Source organism: Mustela erminea, chromosome 5 (assembly GCF_009829155.1).
Source record: "Mustela erminea isolate mMusErm1 chromosome 5, mMusErm1.Pri, whole genome shotgun sequence".
Taxonomy (NCBI): Eukaryota; Metazoa; Chordata; class Mammalia; order Carnivora; family Mustelidae; genus Mustela; species Mustela erminea.
Window position 1 is genome coordinate 112,041,833 of NC_045618.1, and position 18,582 is coordinate 112,060,414.

Here is an 18,582-nt window from a genome sequence, read left to right on the forward strand (position 1 = left end):
AGACCCTTCATGAGCTTGTAAGGAAGTTCCTGTTGTACTCTGTACACAACCAGCAGTATTTTGTCCTCATCCTTAGGAAGCCTCCTGTAGTATACTCTCCTTGAAGGTTTATGCTGAAATGGCCAACTTTTTCCATTAGACCTTGAGTTTGTTAGACATTTAAAAATCTGATCACCAGTAAGGCGTCAATTATGGAAGTCCCATTTCCCAGGCAGAAATATGGAATATAATTAGCAGAAGCCTCAGTTACAGTGGCAGTATTCTAGATTTGAGCCCTATCTCTACCATTTCCTAACCATGTGACCTTAGGAAATTTGTCTGTTTTAGCTTCAGTTTTTTTCCTTCTTATTAAGGTAGAGAAAATGGGTTTTTTTGAAGCGTAAAGGTGAGGTTAGCACTCTGGACTCTGAAAGTTAAAAGAGAGAAAAATCCATAAACCTGCCTGGCATATAGTAGATGCTCAACAAATGCCAGTGTCCTTCTTACCCAAACCACTCTCTCCCTTCTGTTTGCTTTGGGAGAACTAGGACCTATGCCAGAAGGATTTTATGAATTCATATAGCCAAGAGAAACAGAATAAACCCATGGACTTAGGCATTGGGAAAAATTATTTAGTCTGACTTAAGGGGGGGGGGAGATCAACCCTTAGTCTGTAGGGTAAGTAAAATGAAGAATGGGCTTCCCATTGTAGTACCTGTTTTCTCTTTCCTTAAGTGATGCTTCACCTACTTTCATTAAATAGCGTCATCCCTAATGGGCTCACTGAAGACTCAGTGGGGACATATTAGAGTCTGTACCTGCAGTCTAGTTTTTATATCTTTCTTCTGAAAACTTGGGACTTGACTGTTATGAGTGAGTGTTGCCTTGAACAGGGATATAATCTAAAAATAACTCCACAACTGCTAACTGAAACATAGGCTGGACACCCCCATTCCGAAAGGGGTCCTTGGCGGCTCCTTTGAGGAGTCAGTCTAGCAAGAACCTAGGGACGAGGAGATGCCTTATGCCACACTGTTCAGTTCTGAAAGTCCGTGGCTGGTGGGTGTCCTGGGAGGGAAATGAAGATGTCATTATCTGCCCAGCCAGTTGGTTCTGCTCATTCCTGGAGGCCAAACCCATGGCTATCTTGATCTTGGTAGCAGCGCCTGTTTAGGAAACTTGGAGATAAGTGGGGAAGGGCAGCATCATGGGTGATTGCCAAGTGACATCAGGAGCCATTTTATAGGGTCAGCGTGAAAGATTTTCTTCTGTTAGCTAGCCAGGTTCCCCTGGAGAAGCAGAGAGGCTAGACCAGACAGACCCATCATTGGTGGTTGGGATAATGGCTTCTGCTTCCAGTCCTGCAAGTGTTTTGCTAAGAAACTTTGGATGGATTTCTTTAGGTGCCAAGTCAAAGTCAGGGACAGTTTAAAATCATCCGATGAGACATAGCACAAAATTCCATTGATCTGCTTCTAATAAACTTACCAGCAGGAAAAGTGGTTAGAAATGAGCCCCTGGTGGTCTTGGCTTGATGTTTCCTAGTTAAGCCTTGTTTCTGGGGAGACATTTGCAGGTGTCCTTACAGGCCAACTTGGCCTCTTCATCCTGTCAGCCCCAGAACCCATCTGAAACCCAGGAAGAGGTGACTGTCCATTGTCTGTTAGGCTCTGAGCCGAGATCAGTGTTGGTTGCCCCGAAGGGGTCCAGCTCAAGTGCTCCGCTCTGCATCTGCGGCAGTGAGGGGAGGAGGTAGCAGCCAGCGCACTGGACTGACTGCCAGTGCCAAGAAGCCAAGAGATGGGACCTTCACCTGTAACTGCCTTTCCCTTGTCTGTGTCCTCCTCAGCAATGGGTGACCAGCCGGCAGATGCGCTTCGAAGGTGGATTTCAGGGCCGCTGCAACAAGCTGGTGGACGGCTGCTACTCCTTCTGGCAGGCGGGGCTTCTGCCCCTGCTGCACCGCGCACTGCATGCTCAAGGTCAGCCTGGGTGGCTGTTGGTGGGGGTCGGGCTGCTGACGGGGGCCAAGCGATGTCCTGTGGCTGTTCATCAAGTCAGGAGGCCAGCATGCTTTTTTAGGGGGCAGAAATGAGCTCTGTCTATCCTGGAGTACAGATGCCCGGCTTGGAACCTCCTGCCTTTGCACAGAGCAGGACCCGATTCCAGGGTTCAGCTGCATTATGATGGCTGCTTCAGATTGGCCATGGCCAGGAGTTAGGTGCATGTCCTGGGCCCCGGGGTGACTGCCACCTCTCCTGGGTGTGAAGCCACAGTTTCCAGGGCAGAGTTCTGCATCAGTCAGACTGGAACTGAAAACCCATGCTGTGCACGTTGCGGTCACAACAGTAACCAAACAGGCACTTGCAGAAAGGGGCAGAGAAACAGAGTCTGTGCAGAAAAGATCCTGTGTCTGACTAGCTTTGTTGAGGCCACCATTAGAAATGCCGCCATTAGAAATATCTTAAATTCAATGAAGTGTCCTAAATCCAAGTTTGTCCCGCCCCTCCTCCACCTGGCGTGGAGAGACCTGTGTTCGTTTCTGTGGCATCTCAAATGGGACTGCCAAACCAAAGCACTCAGAGAGCAAGCGAAACTTCTGGGAGCCTTCCTTTATTATGTTTTGAAATCTCAGGTTGCCTGCAGACTCCCAGATCAGCTTTCTTATTAATTTTATGTGAGAGCAGGGTGTTTCTGGGGAAACCATACTCATAGCTGCCCGGCTGGGTCCTGATCTATTCTGGAGTGAGATCCCTTGGCCCAGAGGGAAGGTTTTCTTTGGACTTAGTAGCTGGGTAATTAGTTGCTCAAATGTGGAAGATGAGATTCTTTGCTACTGCCTTGCCATCCCCATGTGCCTTTTTATCTTCTTTGGCTCATCCTGCTGAGCCCCTTTTCTTTACTTTCTTCATTTCACTTGAGTTGTGGCCACTTTGGATACAGACTTGAAGAAAGCACCGACTCTGCCCATTTTCCCCATTCTTCCAGTTGTAGTCTGTCCTGAGATTCCTTGCCTGGGCCCCTGGGCTTCTGATCTCAGGGCATTAAGAATTATCCTTCTCCCGACTTGAGCCTGCACTGTCTCTGGCTTGACCGCTGGAATAGAGAAGCCAAGAAATCCCTGAGAGTCCAATGTTCTCAAAGCAAAAGTCGCCTGGGGTTTTAATGATTTCTTTATCTGGAACTGGTGAGGTGAACCCCCTGGTATAATGGGCAGCCTTTCACCGACCTGCCCCTGGCCATGATGCGTGGCAGGAGCATCCGGGAGAGCTGCTGCAGGAGCGCCCCCTGCCAGTATGGGTGGCAGGGGGTGGGGGTGGGGTCCTGCTGACATTTTGTTTATTGTAGCACCTGCTCTGGAGGCCTGATCACACTCAGAGCTTTGCCTGTGGAAGAGGTTGCCTGTGACTCTTGGGCCTTGCAGCTTTTTCACTGCCTGACAGAGGAGACCTGAGTTGGGCTTGAAGCTCACCCATGTCTCAGCAACAGTGAGAAAGGAAGAAGGAAGTGTCTCCAGCAGGAGGCATAATACTGACATTGGGAGTCGAAAAGAGACGATGGGTAGAAAGATACTCATAATATACTATGAGCAAAGATTTCAAAGCAGCGTATATGTAATTCCATTTTTTTTTTTAAGAGAGAGAGAGAGAGAGAGTTCAAATGAGGGGTGGGGGAGAGGGAAAGAGAGAATCTGAAGCGAGCTCCATACTCAGTAAGGAGCCTGATGCGGCACTTGAGCTCACGACCCTGAGATCATGACCTGAGCTGAAATTAAGAATTGGATGCTTAACTGACTGAGCCAGCCAGGTGCCCCTATAATTCCATTTTTAGTGAAGACTTGACTCTAAAAATTACTAGAAGGTATCTGGGTTGTGAAATGACAGGTGATACTTGTTTCCTTTTCTTATTTGTATCTTCTGATTTTCTGAATTAATTTGCATTTCTTGCATAAAGAAAAGTTATTTTACCAAAGAATAGAAATTCTATAAGCAAAACAAGAAAAAAGGTGGGAAAAGTTATTTACGACGAATGAGAAAGGGCTAATTTCTTTGAGAGACTCTTACAAATCACTAAGAAATAGCTGACCCTCCCTGAAACCCAGGCAGAGGATTTGAACAGGGAGATTCAGAACAGGCAGGGAAGGAGCTCCTGGTGGTGTTGCTTTTGCTACTGTCCCCCCCCGCCCCCGGCAGGTGACCAAGACTTGCTCAGCCTGGGACTCAACAGTCTTTCACACGGATTTTCTCGTTTGGGCCTCAGAACAATGTCATGGAATAGGTAGTCTTGTCACCCCATTTTACGGAGGAGGAAACAAAGAACAGTAAGGCTAAGTGACTTGTTCTCTGATACCGGATGGCCGCCTACCACGGTGTAGCTGCCACAGGTGTATAAATGGAACCAAAAGATATAGTGAAAGATGTGCAAATCAAATCAGTGAGACACTGGTCGCTTTTACGGTCAGATTGCCAGAGAGGAGAAAACATGGTGCCAGTGTTGGGGAGAGTGTGGGAAAACGGGCAGTTTTGCACTGTCAGTGTGGGTGTAAATAGCTGTATCGGTTTTTGGAGGGTCGTTTGGAGACTTGTTTAAATTACTTAAACCAGGCTAGTGCATGTCAGGAATTTACCTGCAGAGATATTAGCAAAGGAATGGCGAACAACCCAACCGCTCATGAAAAGGTTACTAGGGGCTAAGCAGTTAAGCGTATGCCTTTGGCTCAGGTCCATGATGTTGGGTCCTGGGATCGAGGCCCACACTGGGCTCCTCGCTCAGCAGGGAACCTGCTTCTCCCTCTCCCTCCGCTGCTCCTCGCCACTTGCTCTCTCTCTTTCTCCAACAAATAAAATCTTTTTTTTTTTTTTTTTTAAGAAAAGGTTAATAGTTAAATGTATTATGATTTCTCCATACCATGGTTACATGCGATGGGCTCCTACGGAAAACTCCCCAGAACCCAACACGAAGTGTAAGAGGTTTGGTCTGTGTGCACATGGGGTGACAGCCCCATAGCTTTTCCTGGAGGCGAGCAAAACCCCTTTAACAATGGGCACCTTTGGGAGATGGATGGGAGTTGAAGGGAGGGAAACTCATGTACTGAAATTGTTTTTCTTCTGTACCATACCTACTTTTTCCCTGACATGTTCATCCCTACTTTTATCTCAGCAAACAACCCAGTACACTTTTAAGGTGATGATCCCCTTGCTAGTTAAAAGAATTTTTTTTTTTAAGATTTTATTTATTTATTTGACAGAGAGAAATCACAAGTAGATGGAGAGGCAGGCAGAGAGAGAGAGAGGGAAGCAGGCTCCCTGCTGAGCAGAGAGCCCGATGCGAGACTCGATCCCAGGACCCTGAGATCATGACCTGAGCCGAAGGCAGCGGCTTAACCCACTGAGCCACCCAGGCGCCCCTCCCCTTGCTAGTTAAAGAGGTAACAAGGGGCCGACCCCCGGCGGTGCACATACCCAGTCCCACCTCCCCGGCTCCAAGCAGGGCGCTGCTGTATAGGTGTAGAACACAGTGGTTGACTAGAAGAACAAATTATTAAGATTTTTAAAATATAAAATGCTGACCAAATTGGAGTTCTTTGGTTTCTATGGAGCCGTAGGAAAGCGGCAGGCCCGTGAGCAGTTACCGGTGGCTTGAATGTTCTCGGAGGCATACCGCAGGCCTGTTTCTGTCCACTTGCAAAGTTGAGCTATGTATCGCTGTGCCTGTCAGTTTCCGTTTGGGAACACTTTTGGAAAGGAATCTTTGAGATGCAAAATGACATGGTGATGGGGATTCATACTGTGAGGGAGAGGTATGGAGGATTGAGAAGGCTGATTCCACTCCCGTCAGCACCCTGTCGTCCTGTCCACCTTCGTCTGTGATTTTGTGTGCAAATTCCAGGATTCCGGGAAGCTCCTTGTTGGGCTTGTGAACTTGGAGCTTGCAGACTTCAGTAATACAGCATGTAATGGACCTACTCTGTAATCTGTCTAATAGTAAACATAGCAGTTTCTTTTCAGATTCCGATTTTAGTGATAGGTTAGCACTTACCTTAATATAATAGTCTTTTACTTCTTAGAGGATATAGAATAAAGGTGTATTTTGTACATATGCTTAGTGCAGTTATTCTGAACTTTAATGCATTTGCTTTTTAAAAAAATAAGAGCTTTCTTGAGATATAATTCACATAACCATATAATTCACTTATTTAAAATACACAATTCAGTGGCTTTTAGTGGCATCACAAGAGTTGTGCAACCATGACCATAATCAGTTTTAGAATTTTCATCACCTCCCCAAAGTCCCTGTAGCTATTAAATATGCTTCTTTAAGGAAGAAATCACAAAGGAAAAATCAACACTATGATTATAGCGTAGAAAAATGTATGCCTCTAGTGTTAAATGGAAAACACAAAATACAAAATTATAATAACTACACAGAAAAATGCATAGAAACAAAAAAAGACTGAAAAAGAAAAATTAGCTTTTAATTGCTATTTATAGACTGATTGCTATCTCTATAGTAGCCCAGGGATCAAAGTATAAAATTAACCAAGGACTGAATGCATGTGTGTAGTTTTTAAAAACCAGTTCCCATGTAAGTGCTTCTGGAAACTTCCATCTGTTAGCAGTCTGTCTCTCCTCCCCACCTGATAACTGTATGGCGCACAGAATTCTCTGACCGTATAGATTGAGCTTCAGAGTGTAGAAGCCTGGTTGCTTGTTCCTAGTTTAATATTATTATTACCAGAAATGCCAGTTTCTGCTTCTGCTACCATATTAGATGAGGCAAGAATCCTGGCACTTACTAGTAATGCTGCTTAGGAAAAGTTTTTGAGCCAAGAGAAAAGTTGGAGGACGCCCTTTGGAGATAGATGAAGTTCAGGCTTCGAAAAGAGAAGGAACAGACAGACATCACCCCTGTTGAGAGTTCTCTTAGCCAGTTAGAGTCGGCGATGTGCTAGAGGAAGTATCTTAAGAAGCCCAGAGGAGTTTAGGGCGCCTGGCTGGTGCAGTTGGTTAAGTGTCCCAACTCTTGGTTTTGGCTCAGGTCGTGATCTCAGGGTTGTGGGATCAAGCCCCGTGTTGGCCTCCACACTCAGCACAGAGTTTGCTTGGGACTTTCTCTCCTCCCTCTGACCTTCCTCCCCCCCAAATAAAGAAAATCTTGAAAAAAGAAGAAGAGTAGGGACTTGTGGACTGAGTCAGGGGGCAGTATCAGTGTCGATCTGGAAGGCGGAAGCAGTTGGCTCACACCTTCACGGATGTGGTCTCAGACCGGCATCCACTCTGTGCTGCTGCTCTGACTGGAGTCAAAGGTCAGGAGAAGAGACATATCACGGGACTTGGGTGAAAGTGTTGAGTGTCCTGAGAATGCAATTTTCAGAATTCATTCAGGAAGAACAGAGGGAAAACTTGACTGTCCTCAGTGGGTAATAAAGTACAAAGACTGTCCTTGACACTGGCGGTGTCCCGGGCCTGGGCCCGTGCTGATCTTCTGCCTTTCTGCAGGCGACCCTGCCCTCAGCATGAGCCACTGGATGTTCCATCAGCAGGCCCTGCAGGAATACATCCTCATGTGCTGCCAGTGCCCCGCGGGGGGGCTTCTGGATAAACCTGGCAAGTGAGTGCCCTCTCTCAGGGGAGGGGGCCATGGAGAAGGGAGGGTGGGTGTGCCACTCAGGCCTACCCAGGGCTCTGCGAGGGCAGCAGCTACTGACCTTTAAGAGTCCGGTATCCAGGGGTGGGGTGTGGGGAGTCCCTTTGTATCCAGCTGCTTAGTCGTGGTGGGGGCACCCCCTTCCAGTGCCATCCTGGCATCCTCAGTGCCTGTCCTTTCCCCATGCTTACGTGCCCTCCACCCCGGTAAGTCATACAGATTGCTAGTGCGTAGCTTTTCTTTCCTCCCCCATTTTTTTTTTTTTTTTAAGCTAAACTGATCTAAATAGAACAGGATACAGGATTTTAAAACCCTTGAGTGTCGTAAACAGAAATTATAATCACCACAACTATTGCCACATACACTGGATATCTTTAGGCACCACAGTCAAAGCAAAGGGAAATCAGATAAATCCTGTCCCCGTGGCTACTGGGCTTGGATACACCCTGTCCCTGCTGACACGCTGGGGAAGGCCCAGCGCCAGGCTGGTCTCGAGCAGTTGATCAGGAAGAACGTGGCCCATTTCCAGGCATTTTGGTAGTCTTTCGGAGAAGTATATTAACTTAGCACCAGTGCCACCCTGGAGAGCCCTTTCCAGAAGACCAGAGGAAAGAAGAAGAGGAGGGACCCTGGAGGGGCCAAGCCTACAGGGACAGTTGCTGCTGTGGGCCAGGGCGGGAGGACGGGGCTTTGAGAAAGGCCGCCGGGTGGCAGTGGGACGTGGGGGTGCGTCCTGGGTCTGGATCTCTTGTGGGAGGCTGCGCCTGCGGGGATCTGTGGGGAGCAGAGGAGCCCCTGCTCAGAGGCTTGTCCTCACCTTGTCCTTGCAGGTCTCGGGACTTCTACCACACCTGCTACTGCCTGAGTGGCCTGTCCATAGCCCAGCACTTCGGCAGTGGAGCCATGTTGCACGACGTGGTCTTGGGAGTGCCGGAAAATGCCCTGGTAAGGCAGGATGGCGGATGTGACACCTCTTCTCCACAGGGTCCCCAGGACGGGGCTTACCAAGAGAGCAGAGCAGCCGCTCTTGCCGTGCAGAACCCTCTGCGCATATCCTGTGTGCGGGCCTGCGAGCACACTGTCCCCCCAGACCCTCCTGGATTCACACCTTCCGGGAGGAGCTTGTGACTGAGGAGGAAACTACCAAAAGGCAAACTCAGGCTTCCAGGTCGGGGGGTGGGATCCAGTCTGCCACAGAGGCTCTGTGCCTTTACCCCCTGCCTCAGGACCCAAACTTCTTAACCATTAGTTCCTCAAAGGGAGCTGCTCAGAGGCAGTAAGTCTCTGGAATCTGCAGCCACGCAGCACTGGCGCGAGCTGGCGAGAGCTGGCAGAGCCGCTCTCTCAAGAAGCTTCCAGACTACCTCTAAACGAAGTCTCCCGGAAATGCACCTCCACGGTGCCCTGTTTGTGCCCTCCCCAGCACCCAGCACAATTTGTAATGTGTGTGTTTAAGTCGTTTTTGTCTGCTGCCCCCCAAAACTGTCAGCCCCATGAGGGCCGGATGTTCAGCCCACCTCCAGCCCTAGAGCAGCCCAGCCACAAGGAAACACCCCTGAGCCCAGACCTGAGCCTGGGATGTGACTCCAGCTTAGTGTCCACAGCTGACAATGGGGTCCATGCAGACGGTCACAATAGCTCCCATAGAAGAACACAGATGGCCAGGAGATGGAAAGTCGCTCAACCTCACTGATAAGCAGAGCAAATCGGAGCAACCACCACTCATCTTTTTCAAGTCTTAACAGTTTTTTCCATATTTGCCTCCCACACAACCCTTTTCCCTTTGTCTCATTACCCACCTCCCCAGCATCACCTTGTCCTCAGTTTGACACTTGTCTTGCCTGCTGGTGTCGTTGTGCCGTTTCCGTCAACAACACAGAGAGGGTGTGCTTTCATGCTTTTTAGAGCACGATCTGCCGCCCGTGTCCCGCGCGCTGCTTCTCTTGCCGACCCTGTGCTCGGACGTTTATCTGCGTTCACATGCTGCTCTGGTGTTTCCATTGTAACAACGCTACGGTATTCCTGGGTGCAAACGGACTGCAATTTTCCTTCTGTTGGTTAACATCGAGATGGTTTCAGTTCGTGCTCTTGCAGACAGACTCGCTGTGTACTTTCTTGTGTTAGTTTCTCTAGGGGAGATTCGCTGGGTTGAAGAGAACACGCGCTTCACCTTCACTAGACGGCGTCTCCCGCCCCCCTCGGGGGGCTCGCGCAGAACTCAGGGGAGTCGCACTGTTGTCCGACTTCTCCGTTCTGCCGTTTGATACGTGGGAAGTGAGTGGTACCTCGGTTTTATTTCTGCGTTTCCATGATTACTTGTAAGCTTAAGCATCTTTACAGATGCTCATTGACCATTTGTGTTGTATCTTCCGTGACTTGGCTGTCGGCTGCTTGCTTTCTTGCTGATTTGTGATTTTAATTGTTTGCCCCTTTCTCATACATTTGTTGGAGTTCCCTGTGTGTTGATAGCAATCCTCTGTTGGTGGTGTGTATGTAGACACTCTTCCAGTTTGTGACTTGTCTTTTCACGTTTTGTGGGTTTTTTTCTTGCTTTTGAAAAGGAGATTTTTAATTTTATAGTGAACAGTTTTATTGCCTTTTCGGTTTTTGAGGGTGTGGAGGGGAGGGATACTTAAGAAATCCTTCCCTACTCTGAGGTCATACTTCTCTTTTCTTCCAAGCAGTCTAAAGTTTTGCTTTTCCCTCTAGATTTTTAATTTTCTTGGAATTGATTTTTGTCTGTTGGATACAATTTTCTCTTTTTCCCATGTGGATGAACAGTTGACCAGCCGCACTACTAACTGAAGTTTACAACTGTCCTACTGATGTGTGTCCCGTACGTCATGTACTCAAGTTTCTGTATCCGAGGTGACTCTGTTCTGTTCCTTTGGTCTCTTTGTCTTACTGCACTGTCTTAAGCAAATCTTAAATGCAGGTAGGCAAGTCCCATCCACTTTGTTCTTTTTACTCGAAATTGCCTTCCTATTCTTTGCTTTTGCTTTTTCCTGTGGATTTTAGGATCAGCTTATCAAGTCCCACAAAAAACTATAATGGAATTTTTATGGGAATTTGCATTGGACTTAAGATTAATGGGAGAGAACTGACTTCTGAGGCTTTCCATTTGTGAACAGGATTTTTCAGATTATCTTCACGTCTTTCACTGGTGTTTTATCATCTTCTCCATAAAAGACTAGCACATCTTTTGTTAGACTTATGCCTAGGAAATTTATAGCTTTTGTGTCTGTTGTGATTGGATTTTTCTTCCATTATATTTTGTAACTGGTTGTTACTAAAGTACAGAAATGATATTTATATTTTAATCTTGTATCTAGCCATCTTGCTAAACTTACTTAGTAGTTGTAATAGCTTGTAGAATCTCTTGGATTTTCTACTTAGAATGTGGTATTATTTTAAAATGAGGACTATTTTGCCTTTTTCTTTCTGGTTCTTTTTTTTTTTTTTTAAGATATTTATGAGAGTGCAAGTAGGAGGAGAGTACAAGTAGGAGGAGGGGCACAAGGAGAGGAAGAGAGAAAATTCTCAAGTAGACTCTGACATGGGACTCCATCTCTTGACCCTGAAATCACAACTTGAGCTGAAACCAAGAGTTGGACATTCAACCAACTGAGCCACGCAGGCACCCCTTTCTTTCTGATTCTTAAGAGTTTTATTTCTTTTTCCTGTCTTGAGATACTGTCTAAGGTCCCCATAGAGTGCTGACTGGAGACAGTCATAGGGGGTGCTCCTATCTTGCTTCTGGTTGTAGTGGGAAGGCATTTATAATTTCACCATTATGTAGGCTCCTTACTGTGTTGTTTTTTTTTTAGATTTTATTTGAGAGAGAGAGAGCGCGCGCGCACAAGCGGAGGGATGGGCAGAGGGAAAGGGAGGCTCTCTGCTGAGCAGGCAGCCTGATGTGGGGTTGGACCCCAGGACCCTGGGATCGTGACCTGAGCCAAAGGCAGACCTTAATGACTGAGCCACCCAGGCACCCCTGAGGGTTTTGACAAATACTTCCTATCTGGTTAAGGATGTTACTTACCTTCTCTTCCTGGTTTGCTAGGTTGTTGTTTTGTTTCAATCATAATCTAATATTAAATTTTATTGAGTGCTTTCTCTGCACCTGATTTTCTCCTTTAATCCAATATGCTATTGTTAATAAATGTTCTGATGATAACCTTACATTCCCAGGATCAGCCCTTCTTGGTCATAGGAGAGAGAGAGAGAGAGAGAGAGAGAGAGAGTGTGTGTGTGTGTGTGTGTGTGTTTAATACATTGCTAGATTCAGTTTGCTAGTATTTTTTTGGCCAGTATTTTTATTTAGGATTTTTTACATGATACTCAAAAGAAAAACTGATCTAAAATTTTTGTTTTATTGTATTGCTTTTTCCAGTTTATATTTCAGGATACTATCATAGCCTCATAAAATTAGATGGGTATCTTCTCTCTCTGTCACCCCCCCATCTTTTTTTTTTTTTTTTTTTTAAGTCTTTGAGAACACTTGTACAGGTTAGAGATGATCTGTTTCTTGTAGGTTGATAACACTTGCTTGAAGAGCCATCTAGGCCTGGTATCCTGGGACAAGAGTGATGATAGCAGAATAAGCAGTTGTTTTATTGATTTAATTTATTCATATGTTTTAAAGAGCTTCTTGAGTAGATTTTGAAAATTATATTGCTCTATAGAGTTATTGAGTTTACCTGTACTTTTATATGTTTTGGCATAAAATCGCTCATAGTCTTCTCTCTTAGAAGTTTTAAAACCTCAGGGCACCTGGGTGCTCAAGTCATTGAGCATCGAACTTTTTGATTTTGGCTCAGGTCATGATCTTGGGTGATGAGATCAAGCCCTGCGAAGGGCTCTGGACTCAAGGTGCCGTCTGTTTGGGATTCTTTCCCTCTCCTTCTTCCTTCCGGCCTCACTCTCGCTCTCTCTCTAAAATAAACAAATAAAACATTAAAAAAAAAAAAAAAAAGCTTTTAAACTTCTCCTGCAGTTCTGTTCCTTTTCTTCATTCTCCCCAAATGGAAGAGTCCTGAATACGGGCCCCCAGCTGTACTCTGACTTAGACCCAAAGTTTCTTTTGGGTTTCTGTGAGGGAGTGGAATAATATAAAAGAATTTAAATATGGCCTGAGACATTTACTGCATCATAGGGTCGTGTTCCTTTTTCAGTATTACAAATGTAAATACATGGTGATTGTTTTAATAATTGGAATATATATAAAATTACAATTAAGAAAACTTAAAACAATCACATCACTATTCCTATTTGGGTGTGTGTCTGACTTCTGCCTATAAATCACATCTATGAGCACATTTTCGAAAAGTTTAGGATAACGTGCATACCGTTTTCCTCCATGAGCCTTTGCCCATCATTACCTATTTTGAAAGCATGTTTTTAAATGACTACATAGCAGTCCTTTGTGTCCCACGTAGTGTTCAATGTTTATACTAATACCTTGTCATTGGACATCAGGGCCTTGTGGGTGGATCTCCCTGGCTGTCTCTGATGAGTCCTCCTTCTGATAAATGCTTACAAGTGCATTGAATTTAACGGCTTCAAGGCTGTGCCCATTGCCAGGGACCACTGGGGCTGCTGACTGGCCTCTGTCCTTCTCTTTGCAGCAGCCCACTCACCCTGTGTACAATATCGGACCAGATAAGGTGATCCAGGCCACCATGCACTTTCTGCAGAAGCCAGTCCCCGGCTTTGAAGAGCGAGAGGATGAGGCACCAGCACAGCCCGCCACCGCCTAGAAGACAAGGCTCCCGTGGCTCTCTGCTCACCCACCTCCCCGGTCAGACCAAGGTGTATACATTTCGATACGTACCACATTCTGTGCTGCATAAGCCTTGGCCACTATGGGGCTGTGGTCCTTTGTCTTTTCCTGTCAAACAAAACAAAACTGATGGCTCTGGGTTTGGAGAACATAGTGGCGTGGTCTTTTAAAAAGTCTTTCCACCTCTGTCAAACCAAAAATCTGTCAGCCTGCGTGGCACCTGAACCTGGCTCTGGCCTGGCCTGGGTTGTTGGGGAGCGATGTGCCCTGGGCAGAAGCAGCCCTCGCCACCAGCTCTCCAGCCCGGACAGTGGTACTGAAACGAACGGCATCTATGAGTCACTGCTACCCCCCCCCCCCACCATCCCCGTACGCCACCCTTAAGTCACCAGGAAGGTACCATCCTGCGGGTGGAAATAAGTGCTCTGTGCCAAGGGGGAAGGGGAGCTTTGGTCCCATCAGACTGAATTCTCTAGAAAAAATCATGGTGGGACTTCACTATGAGATGCCCAAGGCTGCAGGGAAAGGGAGCCGGGGGGTGGGGGAGAAAGGTCTCCTTGGGTTGTGACTTCCTGCCCCTCTGCCTGGAGAACCGAGCCACACTCTCCCCAGGGCCCCTGATGGGTGCACAGGCGCTTTGCTTCAGCCACCTGGGCAGTGACTTCGACCCAGGAAGCCAATTATGAGTGGAAATGAACCTCTAGCTCGGTTCTGCACCCAAGGAAGCAGCCCCAGTGCGCACCCCTCCCCCGCCCCATCATGTGAAAACCCCTCTCAGTGACCCCTCTGCGTGTTTCCATCTCCCATCAGACCCCCAGCCCGGCCTCCTCAGAGATGGTGTTGTCTTCTCTCATCCCAAGTATTAATGCTACTAAGTCTTTCACCTTAATTTGACTCAGGATATATTCACGTTCTGCCCACTCTGGGCCCCCAGACATAAAATGAAGCGCTCCGTGGGCTGGCTGCCATCGAGGCCGGAGCCGAGGAACCCTGGCTGAGGCGGGGGGGGGGGGGGGCGCCCCATGTGCTCAGCCTGTCCGGGCCTCTGCGGCTTTCAGTCAGTGGGGTGTCGAGCTGGGCCATCTGTCCACTGTTGCTGTCCCAGCAAACTCCGCGTGGCTGACCTGGCCTTCGTAAGCAGCCGCGGACTGCAGGCCGGGAGGCGCTCAGAGATGCAGCATGAGGCCCCTCTCAAAAACTCCGCCCTTTGCTGCCTCTAATTCCCTATTGCTTTGGCGGATTGGGCTATATGTATTACCTCCTTGAAATAATAAAAGAATGACCTTTTCAATGATGTCTCTCATTTGTGACTGGTACCAAGAAGATTCCCTCAGAATGTCCAGTGTTGGGAGTTACTGAAGGCTGTTCGCAGATCGCCCATCTCCTGTATGCAGGGTTCTAGACCCTGCGTGTGAGCGAAGACAGGCGTCTGGCTGGGGCTCCACCTTCAGACACGTCCTCCAGCTGAGGCCACAGTGGACCTAACGCACAGCGAGAGAATCTCTTGTCTTTCCCAGTCTCCCCAGAGCAATTTGGTTTACTCCCCAGCACTCTGTACACCACGTCTCATGGTCTGTCTGTGTCTGTCTCCTCCCTCTGACTCTGGGCAGGGGCTGTGCTGCTGTGCTCCGAGTCCTAAGGCAAGCGCTCAGCCACAGGTGGGGGTAGTCGTCCTGACCAGGGGCAGGGGGCTGCCACAGGAACACGAACAGGCCAGAGTCCTGCGGTCACCTGGCTTTCCTCCAGGGGTGAGGAGAGGGTGTCCTCCTCTCGGAATATAATCCCTGTCCCTGTGCTGTCATTGCCCTGGTAACAGCTTGGGCTACAAAGCAGTGTGGGGAGAGGCATGCTGGCCATCACCTTAAGGAAAGGTCAAACCGTCGCATGCCTGGAGCCTCACACGGTATTAGGGGTTGGGTTGCAGTAATGGGTGTGGTTAAGAGACGGAAGGGATTGCTCGGGTGTGAGCTGGCTTTATGACACCCAGGCAGGAGGGTGTGTGCTGGCCCAGGGTTAGGTGAAGGGTGCCTCCCAGAGAAGAGAGGGTCGTTTGCTGGCACTCTTATCTCTGGGCTTTACACTGGCATAATCACGAGACTCCCTGCTTCCAGTTGGGTCTGGAGGATTTCCTGACTTTGACAGCGTTCAAGTGAGTGCTGGACAGAAATTCTCAAATGTATCATGCAGCTCCTTAAGTAGAAGGCACTGATGTTGCATTCAACGTGGGGGCCATCAGTAAAGAAATACAAAGCTACCACAGATGTCTATATCCAGATGGGCTCCAGCTTTCTCCTTGGATGCATTTCAGACCCACCTTGAGCCCCATATAAGTCAGTCAGCCTGCTAGATTCTCCTGTGAGCAGAAGGGGAGCCTCCTAGATAAGCAGACTTCCCTGGAAAAACAGTACAAGCCAACCATATTCCTACACTGCTTTCTCTTCGTGGCATTGTTTCTGAGTTAGAAACCACCCGTCAGATTCTGGCCACTGTGTTGGGGGCAGGGCAGTCCTCCTTGATGAAGGCTCCTTCTCACGAAGACTTCACACAAAAGCATATGCCATAATATTAAATAACAACTCCACGATGGCCTTCCCTTAAGAACCAGCCTTAGATCTCAGCACGCGGCTTCCTGGTGATTGAACTTAGCAGAGATGGAGGCTAGGAACCCCTGGCAAGGTGGCTGCTCCTGTGACCTTGGCTATTTCATTAATGTTAACTTCCTATGCCAGACTTGTGACAGGAGCTTCATAGGAGGAAGAGCCCCCAGTGCCCTCTATGGTTGGTAGAAGTGGAATCCGTTGGCTTCAGATGTCAGATGCACAGATCCCAGTGCTGCCATTCTGTTGTGAAGAGTGAGGAGGTTGTCTGGTCTTCCCACCAGCTTGCCGCTGATCCTACCTCCTTGTGGAAGGAGGCCGCTGGGCTATCTGCAGGAATTCTCCAGTAGCTTGGGCATTCCAACTCCAAGGAAAGGGTCATGGTCTGGGACAGGGAAATGAATGTTCTTTATGTCTGGAGGCTTTCTTAGGGCCTGTGTGGTCAGAACGATGCAGAGACCAAATATTAACAAAGATGTGGGGTGGCTCTCATTCTCTGTCTGGGCTAACTTCAGTTCGATGAAAACTTGCTTTCCTAATGCTGGTAATCAGACCTGAGGTTAATGATACAGAGGTCTGTCATGGTGGTCGACTCACTGTGGCATCCATTTGGGAATGCCAGCCTTCAGCTGAGGCGGAAGTATTTGCTAATATTTTACTAGTCTACCATCTACACCAGGGGGTAGCAAATTTTCTCTGTAAAGTGTCAAATACTAAATATTTTTATTTCTTTTATTTATTTTTAAAGATTTTATTTATTTATTTGACAGAGATCACAGGTAGGCAGAGAGAGAGAAAGGGAAGCAGGCTTCCTGCTGAGCAGAGAGCCCAATACGGGGCTTAAGCCCAGGACCCCAGGATCAGGACCTGAGCCAAAGGCAGAGGCTTTAATCCACTGAGCCACCCAGGCGCCCCCAAATACTAAATATTTTAAGATTTGCAAACAACTACTCAACTTCAGTCTGCCCTTGGAGTACAGAACAGCCACAAACTTTATGAAAACAGGTGGTGGGCGAGATTTGGCCAGGTGGGCTGTACTTTGCCTCCCCCTGATCTAGGCTAAATCCCATCCGTGTTCATTCAACATTCTTCCACATCTTTCCATGTAATGCTAGACTCAGATGACAGCCGTGCTCGGTAAAGTTTGTACCAAGGATTCCAGACACCCACACGTGCCGTTCAGGGATTCTGCTGCCTTTGAACAGGAAGGAGAATTTTATGATTTAAGACATGTTTACAAGCGGCTTAAAGCGAAGAGGAAATGTGTTGATTCACAGAGACGTCCAGAAATTAGCCTGGCTGTATGGCTTTAGTAGATTTCTCCCCCTTTCTCCATCTTTCTGTATCAGCTCTACTCTCAGGCTCTCTCCATAGGAGTGTAAAATGGCGGCAGCAATCACTCCAGGCCTTGTCTCCTCTTAGGGTGAAGTTCTGCAGACGAGAGGCTGGCACCGGCCCAGTCTTCCTTCCTGGCAAGTGTCACTGCATTTCATGGGCTTTGATCAAGCCAAGTACCTTTCCGAGAAGCGGTCTCGTGGCCAGGAGATTAGAGGGCACTGACTGACCTAAGTCTTGATCACATGCTTCCCCCCCATGAGTGGGAAATGCGGTTCCATCAGAAACACATAGTCTAAGCAAGGGGAGGAATGAAGCCCCACGTGCAAATCAGGGTTGTAGCCAAACGGAGGGACATGGATGCTAAGGAGACAAATCACCACTGCTCTCTACAACAGCGGATCATTACTGGGACAGAAACCTGTGGTGGACATGGTCGGCATCCATTCCTCCGGCCCCCACCTGTGCGGCCAGTAGGCTTGTGTGGACCTGATTCCCTTCCTAGCTCCAGGTCCAGGCCCCGACTGGCTGAAGCCAGTTGGTTTAATCTGTCCCTCTTTGCTTCAGTAATTTGTTCACATCTGGCAGTAACCCAAGCCGAAGCCAGTCAAATGGTTTGTCCCAGCCTCACGGATGGCTGCGGGGCCAAGCACATGGCCTGAAACAGACCAGAGAGGGAGAAAGCCCTGGACATTACATGATGGAGGAAAAGCACCTTTCTCCTGTGAGGGAATGTGTGGTCTGGGACTCCTACAACCATTTTCCTACCTAGAAGGAAGCCAGTCTTAGAAGCAGCACACACAGACTCCCTGACTTACTGAGAAACATGGCCAGAGCCCTGAGCACATTGCTCCTGCAGCTTGCCTGGTCTCTGGCTTTTTCAGCTACATGAGCCAACCTGAGTTGAATTTACTATTCCTTGCAACCAAAAGCATCCTAAAATATATGAAACTCTATCCCATATCAGCCCCCGGGGCATCAAAGTCCTTACTTGCTGCAGGGCACTGACCACCTTTGCCACATCCATCCAAAGAATAAACCCTACGAGAGTTCCTCCTGATCTCCTGCCTTGTCTCATTTGATCCTTGACTCAGCCTCATGAGTGGGTGAGGCAGCTGGATTATCTGCATTTTATAGCTGTAGAAGCAGGGCAGAGAGCTTCAGTGAATCACCCGTGTTTGTTACCAATGAATAGTGGAGTCTGAACTTGACCCCAGATTCGCTGCCTCCTAGCCCATGTGT

The 18,582-nt window shown here is 47.9% G+C and overlaps 1 protein-coding gene across 1 annotated transcript in view; it reads left to right on the forward strand.

The window, feature by feature from the left end:
- FNTB (farnesyltransferase, CAAX box, beta) overlaps positions 1–14,699 on the forward strand; it is a 65,336-nt gene extending 50,637 nt beyond the window's left edge. Inside the window, exons 9-12 of the mRNA XM_032344505.1 lie at positions 1,829–1,961; positions 7,479–7,590; positions 8,457–8,571; positions 13,254–14,699. Of these exons, the coding sequence (XP_032200396.1) occupies positions 1,829–1,961; positions 7,479–7,590; positions 8,457–8,571; positions 13,254–13,385 (492 nt within the window). The 3' untranslated portion in view covers positions 13,386–14,699. The remainder of the gene's footprint in view (positions 1–1,828; positions 1,962–7,478; positions 7,591–8,456; positions 8,572–13,253) is intronic.
- Positions 14,700–18,582: the final 3,883 nt, after the last annotated feature.